This window comes from Pinus tabuliformis, chromosome 5_1, assembly GCF_031772625.1.
Source record: "Pinus tabuliformis cultivar Carrire ecotype Pingquan chromosome 5_1, CPIR1, whole genome shotgun sequence".
Classification (NCBI taxonomy): Eukaryota; Viridiplantae; Streptophyta; class Pinopsida; order Pinales; family Pinaceae; genus Pinus; species Pinus tabuliformis.
Genome location: NC_142305.1, coordinates 890,346,254 through 890,368,739, shown reverse-complemented (window position 1 = coordinate 890,368,739; position 22,486 = coordinate 890,346,254). Strand labels below are relative to the sequence as shown.

Below are 22,486 nucleotides of genomic sequence, written 5' to 3'. Positions count from 1 at the left end.
TTAAGCAAATTTTTCATTTTAGCAGGTGCAGTTAAGAGTTGCTTGAGCTGAAAAACACAATTGAAAAGATGTATATAGTGCCTCTCAAACAAAATAGATCAGCTTAACAAAGAACCAAACGGAAATTATGATTAGAGAATGAAAGAAACAGCATCCTCAAAGCATCAACTCATAATCACCTTGAATAAACTCATTCTTGTCAGCACTTATTGCTCAGTCTTTACCAAGATGAGCTCTAACTGAAAAATAAAATTTCCAAAATTACCAAGTACAATACAGGACTGATATCAACTGAACCATGGCTTCACCAGTTCATTGAGAAGAATAATTGATGTTCCTATTGGAAACATTCATGAATAACGCTGTGAACAATCTTGACTTAGGGAAATGAGCATCAGAAGTAAATACTCAAAACTAAAGCAGGCCAGCAGAAGGCCCCATCTTTGGAAACCTTGGGACCGAACAACCTCCTAAATCGCCATCCGTGGAAAAAGCCCTGCATTCCTCAAGAAATCTCTCTAAATTAGATGTCCTCAAATTGTCATCAAAAGACATAGGGTGTTCAACTCAAGAATCCAGATCAAATGCAACTTATTCAGGTACTATACCCATTTCAATTTCAATTTCAATATATGGGGTAAATTAAAACTTTAAAAGCTATAAACAGTATATATAGCACCTCCACATAAATGGTGCAATGGAGAAAAAAAACATTAATTGCCAACGTATTGATCACAATCAAGCATGTTTTCACAGATTTCTTAGACTAAAAAATCAGAACAATTCCTGCAACATTTACAGAATTCCCAAAGCTTGTATAGATCGCCAAATGCAACAGAATATTAATTTGCAAAAAATAATCATGCCAAGTCACATCCTCTTCGATGATCTTGAGATAAAATCATGCCTCATGATATTGGCCCGCAACATCATTGCTCGTGCGTCCCTATCAAATTCCACCCCAGTCTGGAGAACCCGCTGAAATGTCGTATTACGTTGATCAGCATGGCGAGCATATAAGATCTTGTTATGTGAATCAATGCGTGCCTACAGCAATGAAGACCAGAGACAAGATCTTTAGTACAGAAATTCATATTACGTGACCCTTTTCATCAAGATGTTCAATATTGGCAGGTAAAACACTACACTAACATCCATGATCTACAATAGCCACATTTGCATGTGCTCTCTTGCAGTTCAAAATAAATCAATCTTTTTTGAAGCATGTATCCATGCCAATACCAAGTCTACCTGAATTTGATTATCCATAATCAAAGCTTCAAGCTCCTTTTCAAGCCCAGCCACATTTGTCATGAATGCATTTGCCATCGTACGAAGATCAACAGATATGAAAGGAGTTGTATACTGGATAAGGGCTTTGTGCCGAATCTGATCATACAGTGTTTCCACGTGATCATGTAGATGTATATCAAGCAGTAGGTTTGCCTTGAGATTCTGCAGATACTCTATGCATGAAGCATATCGGCTGACACACCACAAGACATATGCTGGTCAGATGAAATTAAAAGTGCCTTTACCAAACATGCAGAGGACAAAAATGATTCAGGTTTATTCGAATACAGCTTGATTTGTGAGGAGTCTGGACAAGTTAAACTTAAATAGTTTTTGCTGAATATATCACACTTTAGCAGAATAAAATTTCTTATGTAAAAGCAAATTTTAAGATACTGTTAATAGCTGCAACTCAATCAAATTTAACTCACTTTGAATCTTGTGTAAAATAAGCAGCTAATCAGATGAAATCTCTTAAAATTTACTGAGAAATTTTATTCTTTTACTTAATTTTGGCTAACGAAGTGAACAGATATCTGTGACTTAATAGAACAATCTGCAAGTAGAAATAAAAGAATGCAAATGGATAGATAATCAGCTTAGCGGGTCCAAAAAGGGAACATCAGGGCAGGGCATAAAAGGGCTTGTGAGAATTCCAGTGCCATCAGGTATGGAATAGATTCATTGAATGAAAAATAAATTTTCACTTGACCAATAAATATAGACTTGGTAAAAACATTATCAAGATGTTGAATGAATTAGGAAACAGGTATGAATAAAATTATTCCCTTGTAAAGAAATGGAATGGTAATAGGCACATGTTTATAGCATTTAAAACATAGAGGAATGGGAGCTAGAATAAGGGCAGAAGGTAACCATGGAGCTATGGATCATATAGACAGTGAACTTTGTAAACATTTACGGGTTTCCAGGCATTGACAGACTAAGCAGTTAGGACTAACAGAGATCCCTCTTAGTTGCACCAAGAGGCATCAAAAAACTGAAGGTGCAAACCACAATATTTTTGCACCCTCGTATTATTTATTAAATTTAGCTTTGCACAGGGGTCTCACACCAGCCTGCACAGCTGTAATGTCGCCTGTGTATTAATTGCCCAAGGGAGGACGGAATAGCCTATCCAACCCATAGGATATAGTATTTGATAAAGGGGGAAACCCAATTATCCAATGTTTTGGGGCAACATTGGTTAAATTTTGGGGTACCTGGGGCAAAAAGCCCAAATCGGGGGTTGCAATGGAATATTTCTGATTTTCTTGAGCTTAAGTCTCTGAGGGTTTTAAGGCCCCTACTTCTTCTTGATTAGTTTCAGTGGAGGTGATCCCACCCTAGCTAATCCTGTCTAGTTTCTGTGGAGCTGACCCCACCCTACCTAGACACTTCTCTTCTTTGTTCTAGCGCAGCAACATCTCTTGGAACCACCCAGATCTGTCCAGCACAGCAAGGTCAAGGTTCTCTGTGTGCATTTTCTATATCAACCAACTCTGTCCACAAAGCAGCAAAAGATCTCCCTTTTATAGCTTAACCTCTTGGAATACTCCAATCTGTTCTGGCAAATGTGGATCTCCTAAGTGTTTGGTCATTCTGAAACAGCTTATATATATATATAGCAGGGATCCTAAGTCGGAGGTACTAGCCTTTCTAGCAAGGATCTGGCCTATCCTAAAGCAGTTAGCAAAGATATGGCCAGTCATGGGCTTGCAGCACCCTAGCTAGTCCAGACTGATTTTGGTGGATTTCTGATCAGCAGAAGACTTCGGCAACTCTCCAATCTAGGAGTGCAGCTCATTTAAGGGCAGACGGAGGGAGTGCAGCTCATTTAAGGGCAGACGGAGGACAGCGAAGGCACATGAGGAGACAGCAAGAGGGCGGATTAAATCTGATGTTGTTTCTAAGGCAGCAGCCCTGTACTCTGCTCTCCTAGGGCTGCAGATAACCACAGCAGGGCAACCGAACCCTACAGCAGTGGTCTGCTCCATTTCGTCCCTCCCTCCGTGGCAACATTCGGGACAGCAAGTTCAGCAACAACATTTCTGGACTGCAGGTACCCTCAAGAAGAGCAGCCAGACCCTATTCCCTAGGTCTATGGGATTCGGACTCCTGTCACAAAGGACGAAATAGTAGAGTAGATATCACTTAATATAGTCCACTTAGATTTGGTTAGTTACAGTTGGATATGGTTTCTAAATTGCTGGTATTTCATTACTGTATTGGTGGATTTGTAGTTGGATACATTCACTGTTGTGGGCAGCCAGCCCTAACTTCTGTTGATTTGCTGAATAATCACAATTACTGTCAACAATATAGTTGTAGTATACTGCACATCATTGGTTGAGTATATTCTCTGTTTCAATGGGGCAGCCAGCCCTAAGTATGTGATTCCATTGAAGAATTGTATTGTTGTTGCATCTTTATATTTATATTCATGCCTACATACTGTTATGAATGTGAACTACTGTTAATGATTTACTGAAGAAAATCCTAGCCAGAATAGAAACCCTATGGGCAAAAATTTCCTTAGGATATTACAACAGCACCTCGCTTCTCTTGGTGCAAAATGTTTCTGATTGGAAAAGGTTTGGACATTGTAAGTGGCCAATGTGAACCTCCAAAGCCATAGCAAGATTATGAGTGCCTAATTATTGTGGAGTTACGTTTAAACCCAGAGCTTGACCAGCTCAAAATCAAGCAAATGTAAGAGGGCCGCTAACAACATATATAGCCCATTATTCATTTCCCTAACACAGACTGCCAAGAGCCAGCAAAGTAAATCAACAGCCAATTATGAGACATTCCCAATGCAACTTGATCTGAGTTAAACATGATCAGAACTCCACCCTCAGGCACACTTTGTTGGGTATGTGTTATATTTTGTGCACGATTATTTTCATGTGTTGTATGTCGCACGGGGTGCAGTAGAGGGTTCACAGGGGGGCTATTCAGAGGGGTCACTGGGGGGTGAAGACCCCTGCTTGAGGACAGTGTCCCAAAAAAAATTGGGTAGTTTTTGCGTCTATTCTTTGCAGTTTTTAGCACACAATTTTCGCCTTTAGCGTTTTGTGGCACATGGTGGTTTTTCCCATGGTTTTGCAGTTTCAATCAAGGAACTACAGTTGTATTCTAATACATGGTAAATGGATTGGCGGTTTATGGATGTCATATGATATACATGTTGTATTGTAATAATGTACAAAGGAGTATATAATGCAAAAATCTTGCTGGTTTTCCTGGTTTCGATTTCCAGGATAAATTCTCTGCATTAATGTGTTTGTCATTGCATCTTTTTTGTTTTATTAAAAATCTGTTTGCAACAATTAATTATATGGGGCTAAAACCAGTGGTGCACATATCGCGATGATAACAGAATTATCGCAATATTATCATCAAAACCACACTTGCCAATATTATCGCCTCAAATTGTCACAATAATTTGCCCAGTCGAAATTATCACGACAATTTTGAAATTATTGCGAGTCAAGGAAATTATTGCCCTGCTGCTGGAAAACGCAATATAAAGTTTCGGTTTGGGTTTTTTAAGGGTAATTTTCGTTTTTTCTTGTGCTAAGACTGAGCTCTAAGGGTTGTGCCAGTCCATATATTCAAATATGTAAAAAAAATTGTCTTCCTTTTCTTTGTTTTCCAATATTAGTATACTATAAATTTAAAGTCTGCCTATTCTCACCCTTTTTTGGATTTCAACATTTGTTGTGTCGTAGGTCCAAAACTTGAAAATTTAATCAGTAGTGCTTTACAAAATGGCAAAGCCACTGGACCAAATGTGGGAGTATGGTTAGCCATGTGAGGGTGATAATAGAACAATGCTGAGTTGCAAGCAATGTGGAATGGAAATGCTTGGTGTAATCACCCACTTGAAATATCACCTTGCCAAAATCCCTAAACATGAAGTGGATATTTGTGTTCTAAAGCTACTCCAAACATTGTCCTTATTGCAAAGAACTCAATTCTTGATACTGCTAGAAAGAGAGATTAGAGGGAGGAACTAAGGAATTGCACGGGAACCACAAGCTTCTCAAGGGCGAGGGAACTTGATCCTTGGCCACACCTTAGTGCATTATTATCATCAGATTATCAATATAGTATCTAGATGTCATGATGATCATCTCATGAAATACATTGACTGAGGACAAATATCATATTTCAGTATCTACTATCAATGATTGATGTACCACTTGACATCTTATACATTTTATATTGTAGTTTTATTTTCATATTTGTGTGACAATGTGTTTGTTTGATGTCAATGTTGCTTTAAAAGAACTAAAATTTGAAAAAAAAAATATTATTTTTGTATTTTTTTAAAGTTTCTCGATAATTTCCAAAATTTCCCGATATTTTCCCCAATATTGCTGATAATTTAAATTTTGGACCCCCAGCAAAAAATTACCAACAACGATAAATGTAACTTTGGTTAAAACCTACACACTTGGGATGAGTGACCTCAGATGAAGTCCTAGTGTTGCATTGACACTGTTAAGTGGATGGCATCGGTGTTTTAGAAAGTGATGCACAGATAATGTGTGGAGTTTGAAAGGTTGTGTATCACAATTAAAATTTATAAGGTCCTGGAAACTACTAAAACATAGAACAAATGACAATTAAAAAATAGCAAATGAAAATGAATTTTTGAAAGTTACTACCCTTTAAACAGCTTTCTACTGATCAATTACATCAATCTCATATAATAATTACTAATTTTAGAAATAAAAAGTTACACCTCTAGTCACCTAGGCCTATGTGCCTATTCTGGCAGAATAATTGCAATTGCCAACAATACACCCTCAATAGCATTATAAAAACTTCCTCGCCAAAAAATCCAAACAAAGGCAATTAGGATCAAAAAGCCTTACAAAATGTATTGTGCCATTGTAAATGAGGTGCTAAGTCCAATTAGTGTCTCATGTTATAGCGGTTGCCCACACTACTGTAGCATGACCCCTACTAGAGTTTGAACTGGTAGTGATATGTTTCTTCTACCTCTACCAATTTGAACTGGCAGTAAGATGCTTCCTCTATCTTTACCACATGACATGTGTGGCATGTATATGTATTATGGATCAACCACAGCCACATTGCCTGAAGCTACCTCATCTGGGGGCGCCTAACTGATTATACAGGGGACATTGCCCCTACTGGGATGTAATATTAGGCACAGGGTCTAACTCCATAAACACCTTTTCAGCTTGATTCTTCAAATCTAACAAGCTACCATGCACACAATAACTTTTGGCATAGCAAAAATGCATAATTAGAGCTTAAACAGTCTTGACTTTTGAGAAGTTCTGGTTCCATTACTGCATTCAACATTGAATGTCTTTTCGTCGTGACCTATGGTGCCTCTTCCTCAATGCTTATCATAATGAGCATTAATCATTCTTCATTCCCCCAGATGACTCCTATTATCCTTTTGGAATAGAGGAAAACATCTTGTAACTCCACCAATAATGCCTTAGTGGATTGTAATATTTATTGGAGAACATTCAACAATGCCTCAGTGGATTGAAATAGTTATTGGAGAACATTCAACCTAAGTTCAATAGAACATCTGACAATTTTTAGCTTTACAGTTCCATGATGAATTGCTAAAACTAGCCTATATAAGCTACCAGTACCAAAGACTCCATAACTAATATAACAAATAGCTACAGTAGCATTATTAAGCCTAGCATAGCTCCAGAAGTATAGAGGCCAACCTCTACAATTTACCAAATCACAATCCTCATCCAAGATGGTAGGGAATCTCAAAGACTTCCTCTTACTCTACTTCTTGATTAATATGATATACCTATTGAATGGACAAATATTACATACGTCTTGAGGCTTGTCACTACATATAACTCAAAAGTCTTAAAACCCCCCAACATTATAGGTGTAGAGATCCATGCAACCACCTACGATCTAGATCCCACCTATAGGACTGTGGTTCAATGGTGAAGACAATATTTCAAAGCCACCCACAAAGGTTCAATTCCCTCAATCAGGAATAAGGGGTTGGGGTAAGGTGTAAGTTCTGAATGATTCTGTCAAAAGAGTACAATCCTGTTAAGGCAGCTTAGCCAAATGAAAGTACTTATGTTCAATAGTTCACCCCACAGAAAACTTATGGAACCATAATTTTTTGTTAATGTATTAGCCTTGGCAAATCTTTATAATCCTCCTTATGTAAACTATAAATATTTAGCAAAAGTTTCATAAAATTTTATTAGTTTCCATCATGGTTTTCAAAACCGGCCTTGCAAACCATTTACCGGTCTAACCGGCCAGTTAGCATGCCCACCGGTTGAAACCGGCCAAAAAACCCGGTCAGGCCAGTCTTTTCTCCTTTTTTTGCCCTAAACCAGTCCTCACTGGCCGGTTTAGAATGGAACCGGCCGATTTGTATCAAACCGGCCGGTTCCATCCTAAACCAGCCGGTTAGGAGGCACACCCACCGTTTTCAGAGACTGTTTTAAAAACACTGCTGTAGAGTCATTGATTGTGGGTTTTCAGAGACTGTGGCCTATTTGCTGAAGTGTATGGGTTGCTTGCTGGGGGGCTGGTTATCTCTGTGCATATTCTAGAACAACGTGCCACTCACTGAGGTAAAATTGTGCCTTATCTGCTAGCTGGAGGTTTGCTGATATATTTGCAAGCCTGAAGTGGGAGTGTCGTTACCATTGTTGAAGGGAAACAACTATAAACAGACCCTTGCAAATCAAATCAAAGAAACGAAATACTTTGGAAGTGAGTGATTCTCCATGATCACGAAAAGACTGGCCTGCATACTTATTTTGTGACTAATATTTATCTAGTAGTGGGCTGAGTTGTTGGTTTCTTCCTAGAGTTGGTGTTACTCATTGTTTGCTGAGCTTTGGAGCTGTGTATACCTTGAGGAGTGTCAGGCCAGGGTAACTCCAGAATGAATGAGCGGAAGAAAAAACTGATTGCATTATTCATTAGCTAACTATCATTTATATACATAAATATGACGGATCAGTTCATCTTCTTGATGACTGTCCAGTTCACCCATCCGTTGAGGATTAGGTGTCAACATTCCCCCACTTAATCTGAAGGGATGTTGGTGAGTCCAAGCATCGTTCTGAATCTTTCAAGCTTTTCTCTTCCAAGCGCTTTGGTGAAGATGTCTGCAATTTGCTCATTTGTGGAACAATGACGGAGATGGATTGTTTTGGCCTCAACATGATGTCGGATCAGATGATATTTAGTATTGATGTGCTTAGTACGATCATGGAACTTTGGGTTCTTGGCCAACTTTATTGCAGAGGTGTTATCAATCATGAGTGGAGTTGATTGTATTTGTTTTACCTGCAAATCTTCAAGAATTTTCCTGAGCCACACAATTTCTTTCGTTGCTTCAGCTGCTGCCACATATTCTGCTTCTGTTGTGGAATCTGCTGGTACTGTTGTTTGCGTGATCTCCAGGAGACAGCTCCTGATCCAAGACTCATAGCATATCCTGAAGTAGATACCCCAGTTTCTTTGTCTCCATCGAAGTCTGAATCAGAGTATCCAATCAAGTTGAAGTCGTCCACCTGTGTATACTTGATTCCAAGGTCTTGAGTTCCCTTCAAGTACCTTAGAACTCTTTTTGCAGCAGACCAATGTCCCTCACAAGGCTTTTGCATAAACCTGGAGAGGATTCCAACAGCAAATGAAATGTCTGGTCTGGTAGTAGTGAGGTAGATGAAACTTCCTACAAGCTGTCTATACTTTGTTGCATCCTCAAATTCCTTTCCTTCAATAGATGTGAGCTTCAAGTTTTGTTCCATTGGAGTAGAAAGAGGATTACACTCTGTCATGCCAAATCTGTTTAACAAATCTCCAATGTATTTCTTTTGAGAAAGAAATATGGACTTTGGATGTTGGGTTACTTCAATGCCAAGATAGTAATGAACATAGCCCAAATCAATCATTTCAAAAAATTTTCCTAATTCTTTCTTTATGGATGCAATATAGCTTTCATTGTTCCCTGTCATTAAAAGATCATCTACATATACCACAAGATATACAACTGTTTTGCCAACTTTCTTGACAAATAAAGTTGCATCATCAAGATCAAAATGATTGAAGTTGAGTTTCAGAAGATGCTCAGTTAGTTTTTCATACCAGGCTCGTGGTGCTTGTTTGAGGCCATACAAGGACTTCACAAGTTTGCATACTTTATGTTCATGTCCTTTCACAGCAAATCCTTCAGGCTGGGACATAAAAACATTCTCTTTTAGATCTCCATTCAAGAATGCAGTTTTTACATCCATTTGATGGACTTTCCAACCGTTCTGAGCAGCTAGTGCAAAGAGTGTCCGGATGGTGGCCCATTTTGTTGTGGGGGCAAAAGTTTCATCATAATCGACCCCTTCCTTCTGTGCAAAACCTTTTGCCACAAGCCTAGCTTTGTGCTTGTCAAGTGAGCCATCAGCTTTGTATTTGTTCTTGTAGACCCACTTGCAACCAATTGGTTTGGTTCCAAATGGAGGATCAACCAGCTTCCAAGTGCCATTCTTTATGAGGGCATCATACTCCTTTTGCATCGCTTCTTTCCATTCATCATGAGAAGCAGCTTCTTTGAAGGAAGTTGGTTCAAAATCTGTAGACAAGTTCAATTCACAATCATAAGTAACATCCATATCAACAGGTGAATTAGAGTTATCTACATCACCTCCATCTTGTCGGTTTGTATTTCTGGTTCCTATTTTTCCAATTTCATCAGGATGAACACTTTCAAGTGTCTTTGTCAGCCACTTTGGGGGACCTTTCTGAGATGGTCCAAGCTGCTCTGTTGATTGAGTTGGGTCTGAATCAAGATTGAGTCTCCCAATTCTATCAATTACATCACTTAAAGCATCATCCGTTGTTGGAGTGTCATGCAGGGGAGATTGTTCTTCAGAAGAAGATTTCACATGTTGATCTAGTATAGGAATCCCCCCTTCAAGATGTGGAATCTGATTATCAAACTCTTGAAATGATTTTGGTTTTGTGAATCTATCCAAGCGATCAAGTTGCCGCTCAACAACACTGTCAGATTTGGATGATTCAAGAAAAATGACATCTCTAGATAAAACAAACTTTTTATTTACTTCATCATAGAGGCGGTATGCTTTAGATGTGTTTGAATACCCCAGGAAGATACCCTTACGACTTCTAGCACCAAGTTTGTTTCTATGTACCTTTGGTATTAAAGCATAACAGGTGGAACCAAAGATCCTAAGATGTTTTACCGAAGGAACATGTCCATACCACAATTCATAAGGAGTCTTGTTTCTTATAGCACTAGATGGACATCTATTCTTTATATATGCAGCACATAGAACAGCATCAGCCCAAAACATTGTCTTTACATTTTTGAAGAAAAGCATGGATTGTACCATATTCAAGATTGTTCTATTCATTCTTTCTGCTACACCATTCTGTTGGGGATTATAAGGTACAGTTGTTTGATGTTTAATCCCATGTTGGCGAAGATAGTGTTCAAATTCATTTGATGTATATTCTTTTCCATTATCAGTGCGAATAGACCCAATATGAGATTGTGCATCATTTTCAATCCACTTATGAAAATTCTTGAATGTTTGAAAAGCATCAGATTTGTTCTTCAATAAATAAACCCAACACATTCTGGTGTAATCATCAATAAATGTCATGATATATTTATTTCCATTTGCAGAAGAAACAGGCATTGGACCACATAAATCTGAATGAATGAGTTCAAGCTTCCTATGTGCTCTTGAATGTGAATCATGAAAAGACTGTTTGCTATGCTTTCCTAGAATGCAAGCATCACATTGCTTATGTTTTCTAGGAATTGTAGGCAAACCAGCAACACCATTTTCCTTCAACAAGCGGAGACTATCATAGTTTAAATGTCCAAATCTAGCATGCCATAATAAACTTGATGGAAGTGTACCTTCTTCATGATGAGAAATATATGAGAAATGTTGTGCATGAGCAGAGGTTCCTTGCAGTTTAAGAAGTCTTTCTTCTTCTATACCCCTCATGACAAGTGAGTGGTCAGATGCCTTTCTTACCTCAAGCTTGCCATCAAACATGTGAATGGAGTGACCTTGATGGCGGATGTGGACCAGGGACAGCAAGTTTCTCTTGAGCTGTGGGAGATATAGAACATGATCCAGAAGAAAGTCTGGAAGACCAGGCAGTTTAAGCCTAATTGTGCCAAGCCCTGATGGCTTGATTTTTGACTGATCTGCAAAGTATACTGCTCCATCAACATTATCAGTGAAATCTTCAAAAAAATCTTTCCTATGAGTCATATGACAGGTTGCTCCTGAATCAAGCAACCAGTCATTTTTCGAAGAATCAAGTGAAGCATTAAACAAATCTTCATTTACTCCAATGTTACATTGTGCCTCAATATAGTGAGCGGATTCAGGTGCTTTACCTTTGTTTGTGTCATCAGTTTTACCTTTCTGCTGATTTCTTCTCTGCTCAATCTTTTCCCATGGTAGTTTGCATGTAGAAGCATCATGTGATCCATTTCGTTTGCAACGAATGCAATGCAGATCTGCCTTTTCTCCTTGAGAATGTCTGCCCCCCCTGCCTCTGAAGTATCTTCCTCTTCCTCTTCGTCCACCTCTTCCTCTTGTAGAATCTTGAGCAGGATGCTTTTCTTTATGAGCAAGGCAAACAGTCTCTTCAAAAGATTCAGGAACTGTTTTCTTTCCAAAGGCTTTCTCTCTTTCAGCAAACTTTTTCACAAGAGACTCAAAGGTTATGTCTTTAAGATTTCCATTTGCTTGTAAAGACTCAAGATAATTGGAGTAGGTACGATAGAGTGCTTTGAGAAAGGCAATAAGAGAGATATCCAGCTCAACCTTAGTGGATTTAATATCATGCATTATAGACTTTATTTCAGATGCAAGAGCAAGAGGATCATTATTTTTCAGTTCAAGAATGAAGAGTTTAATCATGAGCTGAACAACTTCTAGTGCAGAATGTGTATCATAGAGTTCTTTCAGCTTTTGTAGAGCTTCAAAGGCAGTGGAATAGGATTAAATATGACGACTTACTTCTTCATTTACAGATGCTGCGATCAATGCATAGGCTTTGTTGTTCTTGTTTTCCCAAATGGCGAGTTCTTTGTCTGATGTAGGCTGCACAAGGTCTTTGTCTTCTTCTCCGACACACACTCCCTTCCACAACTCATTGTAGATGAGGGTGTGTTTTACCATCCGAGACCATTCAGAATAGTTCTCCTTGCCAGTGAGAACTATTCCGACCATAGAGATGATTTAATGCATTCTATAAAAAAATACTTCTTCTGAAAAGAAAAACTTTTGCTGATAAAAGGAACTTCTGATGAAAAGAGAAACTTTTGCTGATAAAAGGAACTTCTGATGAAAAGAGAAAGTTTTGTTGATAAAAGGAACTTCTAATGACAAAAAAAGCTAAAAGTTTTGTTGCAAGCTTTCCTAGCCTATTCCTTCTGCCAGATTCCAAAAAAAATATCAATCTTTAGATGTTTAAGACACTCGTTCCTTTATAGCTAAAAACTGTCTCCGGGGAAGCAACACATGCTACAGAGTAATTCTATACATTTTTACATGTTCTCGGCACATTGCAGTGGTACATTGGTACATTATTCTATGTCTCTATCGTGGTAGCACACCTTTCTCTATGATTAGCATTTCGGTTTTGCGAAATTTGTATGGCATCGGTCTCAATACAGTTTATATAATGCCTCTCCAATCATTCGTTGATTGCCCTAAAGCAATCTCGTCATCACCCTACAAACATAACTACAACCATTAGCAGTCTATTTGCATATAACGATATATGCACAGACTATGCATCATCTTGTGCTTTGAATGAGATCAAGTGATAAGCATTAAGCATTAAGCGTGAGCCTTGATAATGTTGTCGCCATCGTATGCCCAAAAACGCGGCGTTGCTGTTTTACGAAATGCAATGATATAATCCAGTGGGCCGCGGATAGAACTCTGCCTCTGGAGTTTAGTACCACTGCAAAACCTCGCCCGGGAACTTTTCTGCTGAAGCGAACGAAGTGAGCAAAATAACGTTCACAAAAAAAAAGGATCTAGAAATGGCAAGGGCATTGATGCCAGAAGCAATCTCTCCACGTCTTTTGAGAGACCTGTGCGGCGAATAAAAGGAATAAAGTCTTGCTGCAATATGGATGAGGATGTAAGTGTTCCTCTTTGGGAAGACTGGGCGGTACCGAACGATACAAACAAGGAAAGCTATGACCAGTGGGCAAGGTGAAACAGGTTTGAGGTTGGGGATTCTCGTTAAACCGCAGTAACAAGTCAGCCTCAAAGACAATATTTGTGTAAAATACTTAAGCTAGAGAGCAATCGAAACGATTGCAGGGACAATGGATTGTTTCAATACCTCCTGCTGCATCTTCCATAGCAGCCGAAGCTCAACAGGTACACATCTTGCGTTACATCGAAAAGCAACTCGTAAAGCTCCAGCATCTGCTCGGGGCTTCCGTATTCAGTGCTTCAGGATAGAGAGCAGAGAGCGTTATGTTAGGCAAACGCTCAGGCAGATGCAGCGCTGGTGCGCCAGAGAGCAGAGGAGTTATGTCAGGCAAACGCTCAGGCAATGCGCAGAGTAGCGCTCAGGACTGAGCAGCTCTCAGGACAGCAAGAGTTACTGCTATTTCTGGGACCTGTGCTCTGATACCATGTCAGGCCAGGGTAACTCCAGAATGAATGAGCGGAAGAAAAAACTGATTGCATTATTCATTAGCTAACTATCATTTATATACATAAATATGACAGATCAGTTAATCTTCTTGATGAGTGTCCAGTTCACCCATCCGTTGAGGATTAGGTGTCAACAAGGAGAGGTTGGACCTGCATGTTACTTCAAAGTTCAGATAGAGGTTTGCCATCACTTTGCCAGAAAAGAGCTACTGTCATATTCTCTCAGACTTGACCAGGTTCCCTCATTACCTCTTACTCTGTACATCTTTGAAGGCGGGTATAATGACTGTGCAATATTCCAGTATGTAGTTAATACACATTATTTCTACTTGGGTTAAAATTTTAAATACTTTGTAAATTTTGCTAGTTGGAGTTCATTTCTACACACTGAGTATTATATATGTTATGCTGAGACAAAGAAGCCCCAACTTGTCTACAACATTATGTTCTCCACATAAATCTTCCATTGGAAGAAACATCCAAACTCAAGTGAAACTTGCAATATCACCTACAACATATTGCAAATAATTGTTTGAGAAAATTACACAGAGAACAAATCCACTCCTAAGAGCTGTGTTTATAACTTTATCTATTCACTGGTATCTTCATAATCATCATTTGGCTAGAGGAACATTTGCACAAAGTCTATGGGTTATTAAAGCCATTGAATTGTATAACAGAGTGAGGATACAGCTATGCCTTGATATCATAGTAGAGTGCATACATCTTGTCTATTGTTGGTCTGGGATGTGTTAAATTTGTTCAAATGGAGTTTTTAAGACACTTCTTAAATCAACCTAACAGAGCAGTAGTTGATTGCAATGATTCTATGAGGCAGAACAACAAACCTTTCTATGATATGTATTGCACTCGGTGCCATTTTGATATATTCACCTTTACATGGTATATAAATGAGCAAACTTTGCATATTTTGTCTCTATTGGCTTGGAATCATGGTTTTAAATCTTAAAAATAGTTTTGTTTCATTAAAAAATAATTATTTAATGTATTTTTTAAAACCAGTTCGTTTAGACCAAACCAGTCCCGGTTAGACCAGTTCCGGTCGGTAAACCGGTTCATTAGGTGGACCGGTCCAGTCACCGGTTCCGGTTTTAGAAACACTGGTTTCCATAAAGTAAACCAATTTCATACTACAGAAGTTTGGGCAACTATTAATTTTAAATTGGTGAATATTTTTTATGAAAAGCAGGGAAAACTGGCCAAATCGCAAATATAGCCCCTCAAACTTTCAGTGGTTCACAACTAATGGGACAATTCAACTCTGCAAGTGGGCAGTCTCTGGTGCCTGACCTTCCAGACCAGTTGTAATGCTTCTCTTTGACCTTAGCCAAATCACAAATATAAGCCCATATAACTTTTGCTGGTTCACACCTCAAGAGACAGTTCACATCTACATGTGGGCAAAGTGTGGTGCCTGACCTTCTGGTCCAGTTGTAATGCTTCTCACTTTGACCAAAAAAAAAAAAGCACTTTCAGAAAAACAATCCAGATCCCAAAAAGCATTGAGATTCAGATGCATTTCTTTATCTGCAGAATAAAACCAAGCACTGCTACCAGTTATGGGTATTTCCAGAACTATGGAAATACAACGAAAACCACATCGTGCCACATTGAAATCATATTGTAAACCTGGGATGTGTATTTAGTATTTACAAATAGCAACAAAATTGTATTCTCAAAAAAGGATATACTGCAGCCACATCCAAAGTCGCAAATGTACCCAACTTCTAGTAAGCTAGTTATAATGTATAGTATCCCAAGAATTGAAATCAACAATTAAGCTCGTTTTCACATATGATAAACATCCTTTTTGGCCCCCTTTTCAAGCTAGTGTTTGTAATCCAATCATCTTAGCATACTTCACACATGCAATCGAATACCAACCTGTCCTAACTCCGAACTAACCAACTTAACATTTTAAAGAACGAAACTTAACCATCAAAACTTAAGACCATACCTTGCATAGAAGTCATGAATGAGTTCCCTTACTTCAGGCACTAGTTCCAAGAAATTTCGAAAATTGATATTGTCTATAACTTTATTCTGGTATGCAAATCATGTCAAAAAAAACAGTATTAGCATAAACAAGTTAAATCGATCTTTCAACCAGAAAAACTCCTCAGAACCATTGCAATTTAGAAACAACCGCACCTTAAGTTCTGATCTATCAAAAGACGCAAGTGCACAAAGTCCTCCATAAGTTGCAACATCCTGCGGAGCAATAACTTCTGTATAGTTGTTCCCTAGGTCAAAGTTTGTCTCAACAAACTGCAATCACAGCACAGACTAATTGATGAACATATTGGTCTCTTCTTGTCTTCTCCTCAATAAGAAATAAGAATTTAAGCAGCTTTGCTCTCTATATCAACATCTTTACCCTTCAATTTTAAGAATTATACACACTGCCTTTGATGTATTTTAAAACTTTGATGCTTATGTTAGTAATAATGTAGAAGCCCATTATTTTTCTACCCTTATATGGTTCTTTGAAATATACTACTCTTTTATGGTTCTTTGAAAATATCTTCTATGTCTCTTGACAGCATATTTCCAGTTCTTCACCACAACCAATCCAAAAACTAAAACCAATTACAGATAAGATGCACACCAAACTTGAACTCGAGAAGTTGATGGAGGTCCATGTTTTCTGTAACCCGGCATTTCCATTAATGGCAGCATGATTTGCCTATATCTGTGATAAGTGTGAGTCAACGTGAAACAAAAACCAGAAGGCATTATACAGAAGAGAATCACAGTAACAATGATATACACAAGGAATAGAGCACTCTTTATACGCATGGGTTTAAACTTTATCTTTGATGATGCATATAACACACCAGAAATCTGAAACGAGGAAAACTATTGTATGAAGGAATTAATAAAAAAAAAAAGCGGTCAGATATCACACAAGAAATGTATCTCAAAACCTCAGTCGGGAAAATCTAAAATGCAACTCTTACATAAAGAGGAAGCCTGACCTACAATCTTGCGTTTATAGCAGATAAATGTAAAAAGGAGCACCCACTCAGTAAAACTGGAATCTTCCTAAGATTATTTGACTTAAAGAAGTGCAAGGCCTTCAAATATAAAAATTGCAAGAGACCAAAAGAAAAAACAACTAGAAGGACTATGCAGGACCAGGTGCTGACAAACATTTTAAATGCAAGTTTCCACAGAAAAGATTTGAAAACTATCTTCCAAACAGACGAATTTAAAGAAAATACATCTGGTATTAAGATGGAATGGACTCGATTTAAAGTTCAACACTTGGAAATAAAGGGATCACAATGAGGTAACCCTAGTGCCTTCGAATATCAAGATACTTAAATTACAAATATCCTTCCTACATCCTGACATATACAAGCATATAATAGCAATGTTCCACCAAGTTTCCAGGACAGGGGTATGCAGGAATGTTGTTAAAATTGGCAACTAGGGCCAAACTCCATGTGGGTCATCTTACTTATGGCAGCTAATATTTTTCCTAGATCCCTCTCATCGAGAGGTGTAGGATTGATCTAAAGATCATCCGATTCCGATAAGTATTCATGGAGTTATGAATTTATTTGTGCTATAAGCCAATTCGTCAAGGTCGGCCAGCAAGCAAATAAACCCCACATGTGCTCAACGTTTTAGTATAAAAGGAAATGACTTCAGAGTCATTTCTCACACACACTTCTATCTTGATTTCTCTCCACTTGTCTTGGGTTTTAGTGGAAGAGAAATCTAGGAGTGGAAGCCCTAGACGTTGGAAGAAAAGAGGCTGCCCTAGACGCAATCAAGAAGGAATACGCTGCCCTAATCTAGAGGATGCAGTCATGAAAGAGAAGCCCTAAACACTATCTAGAAGGAAGCCTACAACCCTATATGCTGGTCCCTACCAAAACGCAGTCAGAGAGGATGTTACCATGCCCTCGACGCAGCATTAGGAGGCTGCCCTAGACAGCGTGGAAGGGCTGTGTGGACAGCGTATTGCGCAGGAGTCTTAGCCACTGTTTGGAGGGGTCCGAAGCGTTGGAGAAGGGGCCAAGTTCCCTTGTTATCATGCCGCAGCAATAAACGACTGTTGGAAGGGCAGCTGCAGTTATAGGACTGATTTGTGGACAGTTTTAGTGACACATTTATAGGGCCGCAGTGAGGGATTGCTAACAGCAATTGGGATATGAAGTTTGGATGGCTGAGAGACCTAGAACAGACCTCCTAACCAAGTCACAGTCACCTCTAGGGACAGCAAGGCAAACAGGGGTATTTTCCCTATATATTAGGCTAGTTGGTGTGCCCTAACCAGACTAGTACATGCACAGAACCCTAGGCAGAAATCAGCAGTAGCATGCAGCAGAATTGAGGGTTGTTTGTGGACTGATGGATAGATGCATGGGACAGCAAGGCAACTAGTACAACAGTGCTAATATATATGGGACAGCTGGGCTACATGGTGCTGCCCAGAATGTTGGGACAACACAATGATGGGACAGCAATGTCATTATGGACAGCAACTATGTTGGGACAGCAACCATGATGGGACAACCCTATCACATAGGACAGCAGTGACATTGTGCAGCAGCTGCAAATTGGGACAGCAGCTATGACATGGCAGCAAAGTGGGACAGCAGCTGTAACATGACAACAGCAAGCATGGACAACAGCATGGACAGCATGGCAAGCTTGACCAGCTGTGACAAGCATGGTGCTGCAAGCACATGAGACATGTATGACAACATGGTTCAACAATGGACATGGCACAGCAGTGCGGCATCAGGTGCAGCAGTCATGAAGTCCAGCGGTGTGATGATGGGTGCAGCATGGTGCAGCACGGTGAGGTGCAACATGATGACGAGCATGTCTTCAACTGATCTCATCTATCATCTTCTTAGAGATGATCTATGCTCTTATCCAAATAAGTCAAAGTGTTGACTACTGTTGTAAATGTACTATCTCTCTCTCTCTCTATTGAACTATTGAAGAACATATAAGAAGAATTGATCAAGGGTTTCCCAACATTGGGGTTTGTCCCTGGCTAGCCCCACATCTTCTGTCCTCTTGTCTTGGCTTGTCTTCTGCGATTTATGTTTATGTTCTATCTGCAGTTTACTTTAACGCTGATGTGATTTCTAATATGGAAAAGATATTGAACTAACTGTGAAAATTGAAATAAATTGCTCTAAGCATAGAACATACCTAAAATTAACAAATGGGGAGACGCACAAGGGGGGCATGTGGGAGCATCCCTAAATTTTAGGGAACTTGAAAGGGGACAGGGAGACGTTGGTGTGTGTGTGTGTAAACATTATTCAAATTCCATAATGAAATACAATGATTTATACATCATAAATGATTCAAGGAAATAGAAATAGTAAAATATTGTATATATTGTTTTCAATTCATCATTCATTATTATAGAACAAACACCTACATATCATCAAAATCATTGTGTATATTTGAATCCTCATCATCAATATCACCCTCTAAGCATTAAAGTAATATAGGAAAAATTAAAATCTTAACATGTCAAGTCGAGATTTTGTTTGAACGATAGGTGAAATTTTACTAGGGTCATGACAGAGGCCTTCAATAATCATTGCCACCAACATCCAGGCACATAGCGCTTGGTGCTCTTGATTAAGTGCTAGTTCGATACCCTCATCCATGATATAATCAAATGGAAACGTTGCAATCCCCAAAATCCTGAAAACTGTTATCGGCTGGACTTTGAGTGGAATCTAAAATTCTACATTCTCCATATTTAATCCAATGAGGTCAGAACCACTCTCAAACATCCTGAGTAAATTAATGGTAATGCTAAAAATTTAAGTTAAGGATGAACATGAAAGATAAAGTAGAAAGCCATAGACTTGAAGTTTCCCAAAAATTGCGCCAGAAATTTACAAGGCAACACTGATTTGTTCATCTCTGTAGAATGTAGAGAGAAAACATTTTAGTCTTCATATGATGCCAAATTGACCTTGAAATAAAAGCCACAGAGAGAAAGTGACAAACAATAAATAGATGCACATTTCAAGGGATGGGGAGCAGAACTCAGAAACTTCAATGCAGTCTACGCAGGATTCCTTTGCTGCATTGTGATTCATTTACTTTAGAACCTTGATTAACGGTAAATATAAAATTTCATGCAAGATATTTGTTTAAGAAGGACAAAGAATCATGAAGAAGAAATGGAATGAGATCAAACCTTGCGAGCAGCTAGCTTGTATTTCTTGCTTTCGAGGTGAGCTAGACCTGCAGCACATTTTAGCTTGGCAACCACAACAGGTTGATCCTGGACATCAGGGGTTTGTTCAGCCTTGGTCACATAACTGGAAACGTGCATGAATTGACCCATCTCAATGCTGACCAGAATCACATTCAAACACATTTGGATAATGTGCTTCGAAGTGGTGCAGTAGTCACGCGTTCGGACATAATTCTTGAAGGCGTCTGCAAGCAACCCATGTGCATAGTAGAAATCCCCGAAATCATTGTATCCCATTCGAATGCTTTCCTTTATTAGATTTGTCTGCAGCACACATATACAACAACAGCAACCCTGAGTAACTGTAGAAAGGCATTATTGAGCTCTGACAACTGGAGGAAGGAGAAAAAATATTATTAACGCCGTAATTAAGCATGTGGGATTCCATTGGGAAGGGTTTTAAGCCGCCTACACGGTCTCATCAGACCCAAAATGGAATGTCTGCAAAAGAGACGATGACAGGGTGAGTGGGGGATTTTAGCAGAATAGTAATCCATTGTATACCCAAAATGGCATGTCTCCAACAGGAATGATTGCAAGGTGCATGGGCGAATTTTGCAGAATGTTTACCTGTCATACTTCCAATTTGAGCCCAATGAAAGTTTACCTTATTTTTATAAATAAATAAATAAAAAAGGTAACAAGGGCTTGATTAGATGGTAAAGCTGGGTGTTTTAGATCCCTTCCAGGTTTGGGGTCGTTTCAAGCAGTTTTGGGGTTTGAGGTTAGGTGCAAGTTTTGGCCAACTTCGACTTTGATAGAATAGCCTGCAACATTGCATTGCAATATCATCTGATTGGGGTGGAAAAAGCATGCCTGAATACAAATAGAAGCCTGCTACATTGCATTTTCAAATTATCCCGCTGGGGAAGGATACCCTTGCCACAAAGCGATGATAATAGGAAGCAACTAAACATAAATAAATATGAATAAGAAGGTATTACCTTGTAGCCATTTAGCTCATTCTCGAGCTTGTCTTTGCGCTGTTCAGCCCGGCGTTCGACTGAGTCAATCCAGTCTTGGTCGAGGGAGTAATCAGAACCCAACTTCCCACCGATCTTGTGGGCGACCTCTTTGAAGAGTTGGGTGTTGTCGCCCTTCTTGATCTCATCGTAGGCCATCCGCAGGGCCTCCATCCTCATGCTCTCATTGCCGCAGTGGTCAGCGATGAAGATTAAACGCGTTATCTTTGTCCTCCCGCTGTACAGAGAGCCGTAAGCCTCCACGTCCATCTGCTCGCTGCTGATTACACTCTTCTTGTTACTCTCACCCACAACGTTCCCCTCCGTGCTTTCTTCCCAATCCATCTTCACCCAATTTCAATTCCAAATCAATTCTGTTCTCCCTTTGTTCGCCTCTGTTTGCTCTACCCGCTTTCTATGCTTCCGTTGAATCAATTGAGCGTTCCTCTTTCCGCTACTACTTCCACTTATATCGAGCGACTTCCCCGCCACTGAGTGAAACACTTCCACCAGGAAAAATCCTTCTAAGTTTCAGTTCATTTCATGGGTATCAAGATAGTTTCCCTCAATGATTATCGAAAAAACCAACCCCTATGAAGCTAAACTAGTGGCGTTTTATTGGTGTCGGCTTTTTGCTTTTCACCGCTTAAACGGTACGATCTTGGTGTCGGCTGTGTTTGTTTGTTTACCAAATTGCATAGCAACATGGTACTTCTTAATGTTGGTATAGTGTTAAGTTATGAAGTGTTTAAAGGTGTAGTGGGTTGGTGTTTATTAATACAGTTTAATTGGGTTTAATGGTTAAGAGCATGTGTTTTCTCGTAAGAAGTTATAGGTTCAAAATAGGAGAAGGAGGTAGAGTATGTATGCTTTTGTACTTAGAAGTCATATAGCTACATGGAGGTGGGTCTGTTGTCCCACAAACAATGGGGGTCTTATACACCAATTTGGTGTATGGCTTGGTTGTGACCTTAAAATTGGATAATAATAATAATAATCAAAGTTATGAAGTATTTAATGGGGCACAGAGGTGGGTCCCTTGTCCCACAAACAAGGGGGTCTCATACACCAATTTGATGTGTGGCTTGGTTGTGACCTTAAAATTGGATAATAATAATAATAATAATCAAAGTTATGAAGTATTTAATGGGGTGTTGGGTTGTATATAAGTTTCTGAAAATCTTTTATTGGGGGTGGTGGGTTGTATATAAGTTTTTGAAAATGTTTTCTCGAATCTCCAT

General features: G+C 39.1%; 1 protein-coding gene across 2 annotated transcripts; it reads right to left on the bottom strand.

The window, feature by feature from the left end:
* Window positions 1–103: 103 nt before the first annotated feature.
* FUS6 (COP9 signalosome complex subunit 1) lies at window positions 104–21,857 on the bottom strand. 2 transcript variants are annotated; one of them, XM_089433074.1, is made up of 7 exons: window positions 21,228–21,857; window positions 20,224–20,547; window positions 16,185–16,301; window positions 15,991–16,076; window positions 1,252–1,486; window positions 908–1,047; window positions 104–496 (listed from the first exon to the last, which is right to left on the bottom strand). In XM_089433074.1, the coding sequence occupies exons 1-7, from the start codon at window positions 21,588–21,590 to the stop codon at window positions 415–417; spliced, it is 1,347 nt and encodes a 448-aa protein (XP_089289200.1). In that variant the 5' UTR covers window positions 21,591–21,857; the 3' UTR covers window positions 104–414. The 2 variants fall into 2 exon arrangements, with proteins under 2 accessions (XP_089289200.1, XP_089289201.1); XM_089433075.1 differs by lacking the exon at window positions 104–496 and having other exon boundaries at window positions 575–1,047.
* Between the last annotated feature and the right edge of the window lie 629 nt (window positions 21,858–22,486).

What these genes read in the sequence shown, in the direction of transcription:
- FUS6 (XM_089433074.1), bottom strand. Translation starts at nt 21,590, where the DNA reads ATGGATTGGGAAGAAAGCACGGAGGGGAACGTTGTGGGTGAGAGTAAC. An exon ending in ATGAGCTAAATGGCTACAAG is followed by an intron (nt 20,548 to 21,227) that starts GTAATACCTTCT and finishes TGTGTGCTGCAG; the next exon opens with ACAAATCTAATAAAGGAAAG. An exon ending in ATTCATGACTTCTATGCAAG is followed by an intron (nt 1,487 to 15,990) that starts GTATGGTCTTAA and finishes GTGGTGTGTCAG; the next exon opens with CCGATATGCTTCATGCATAG.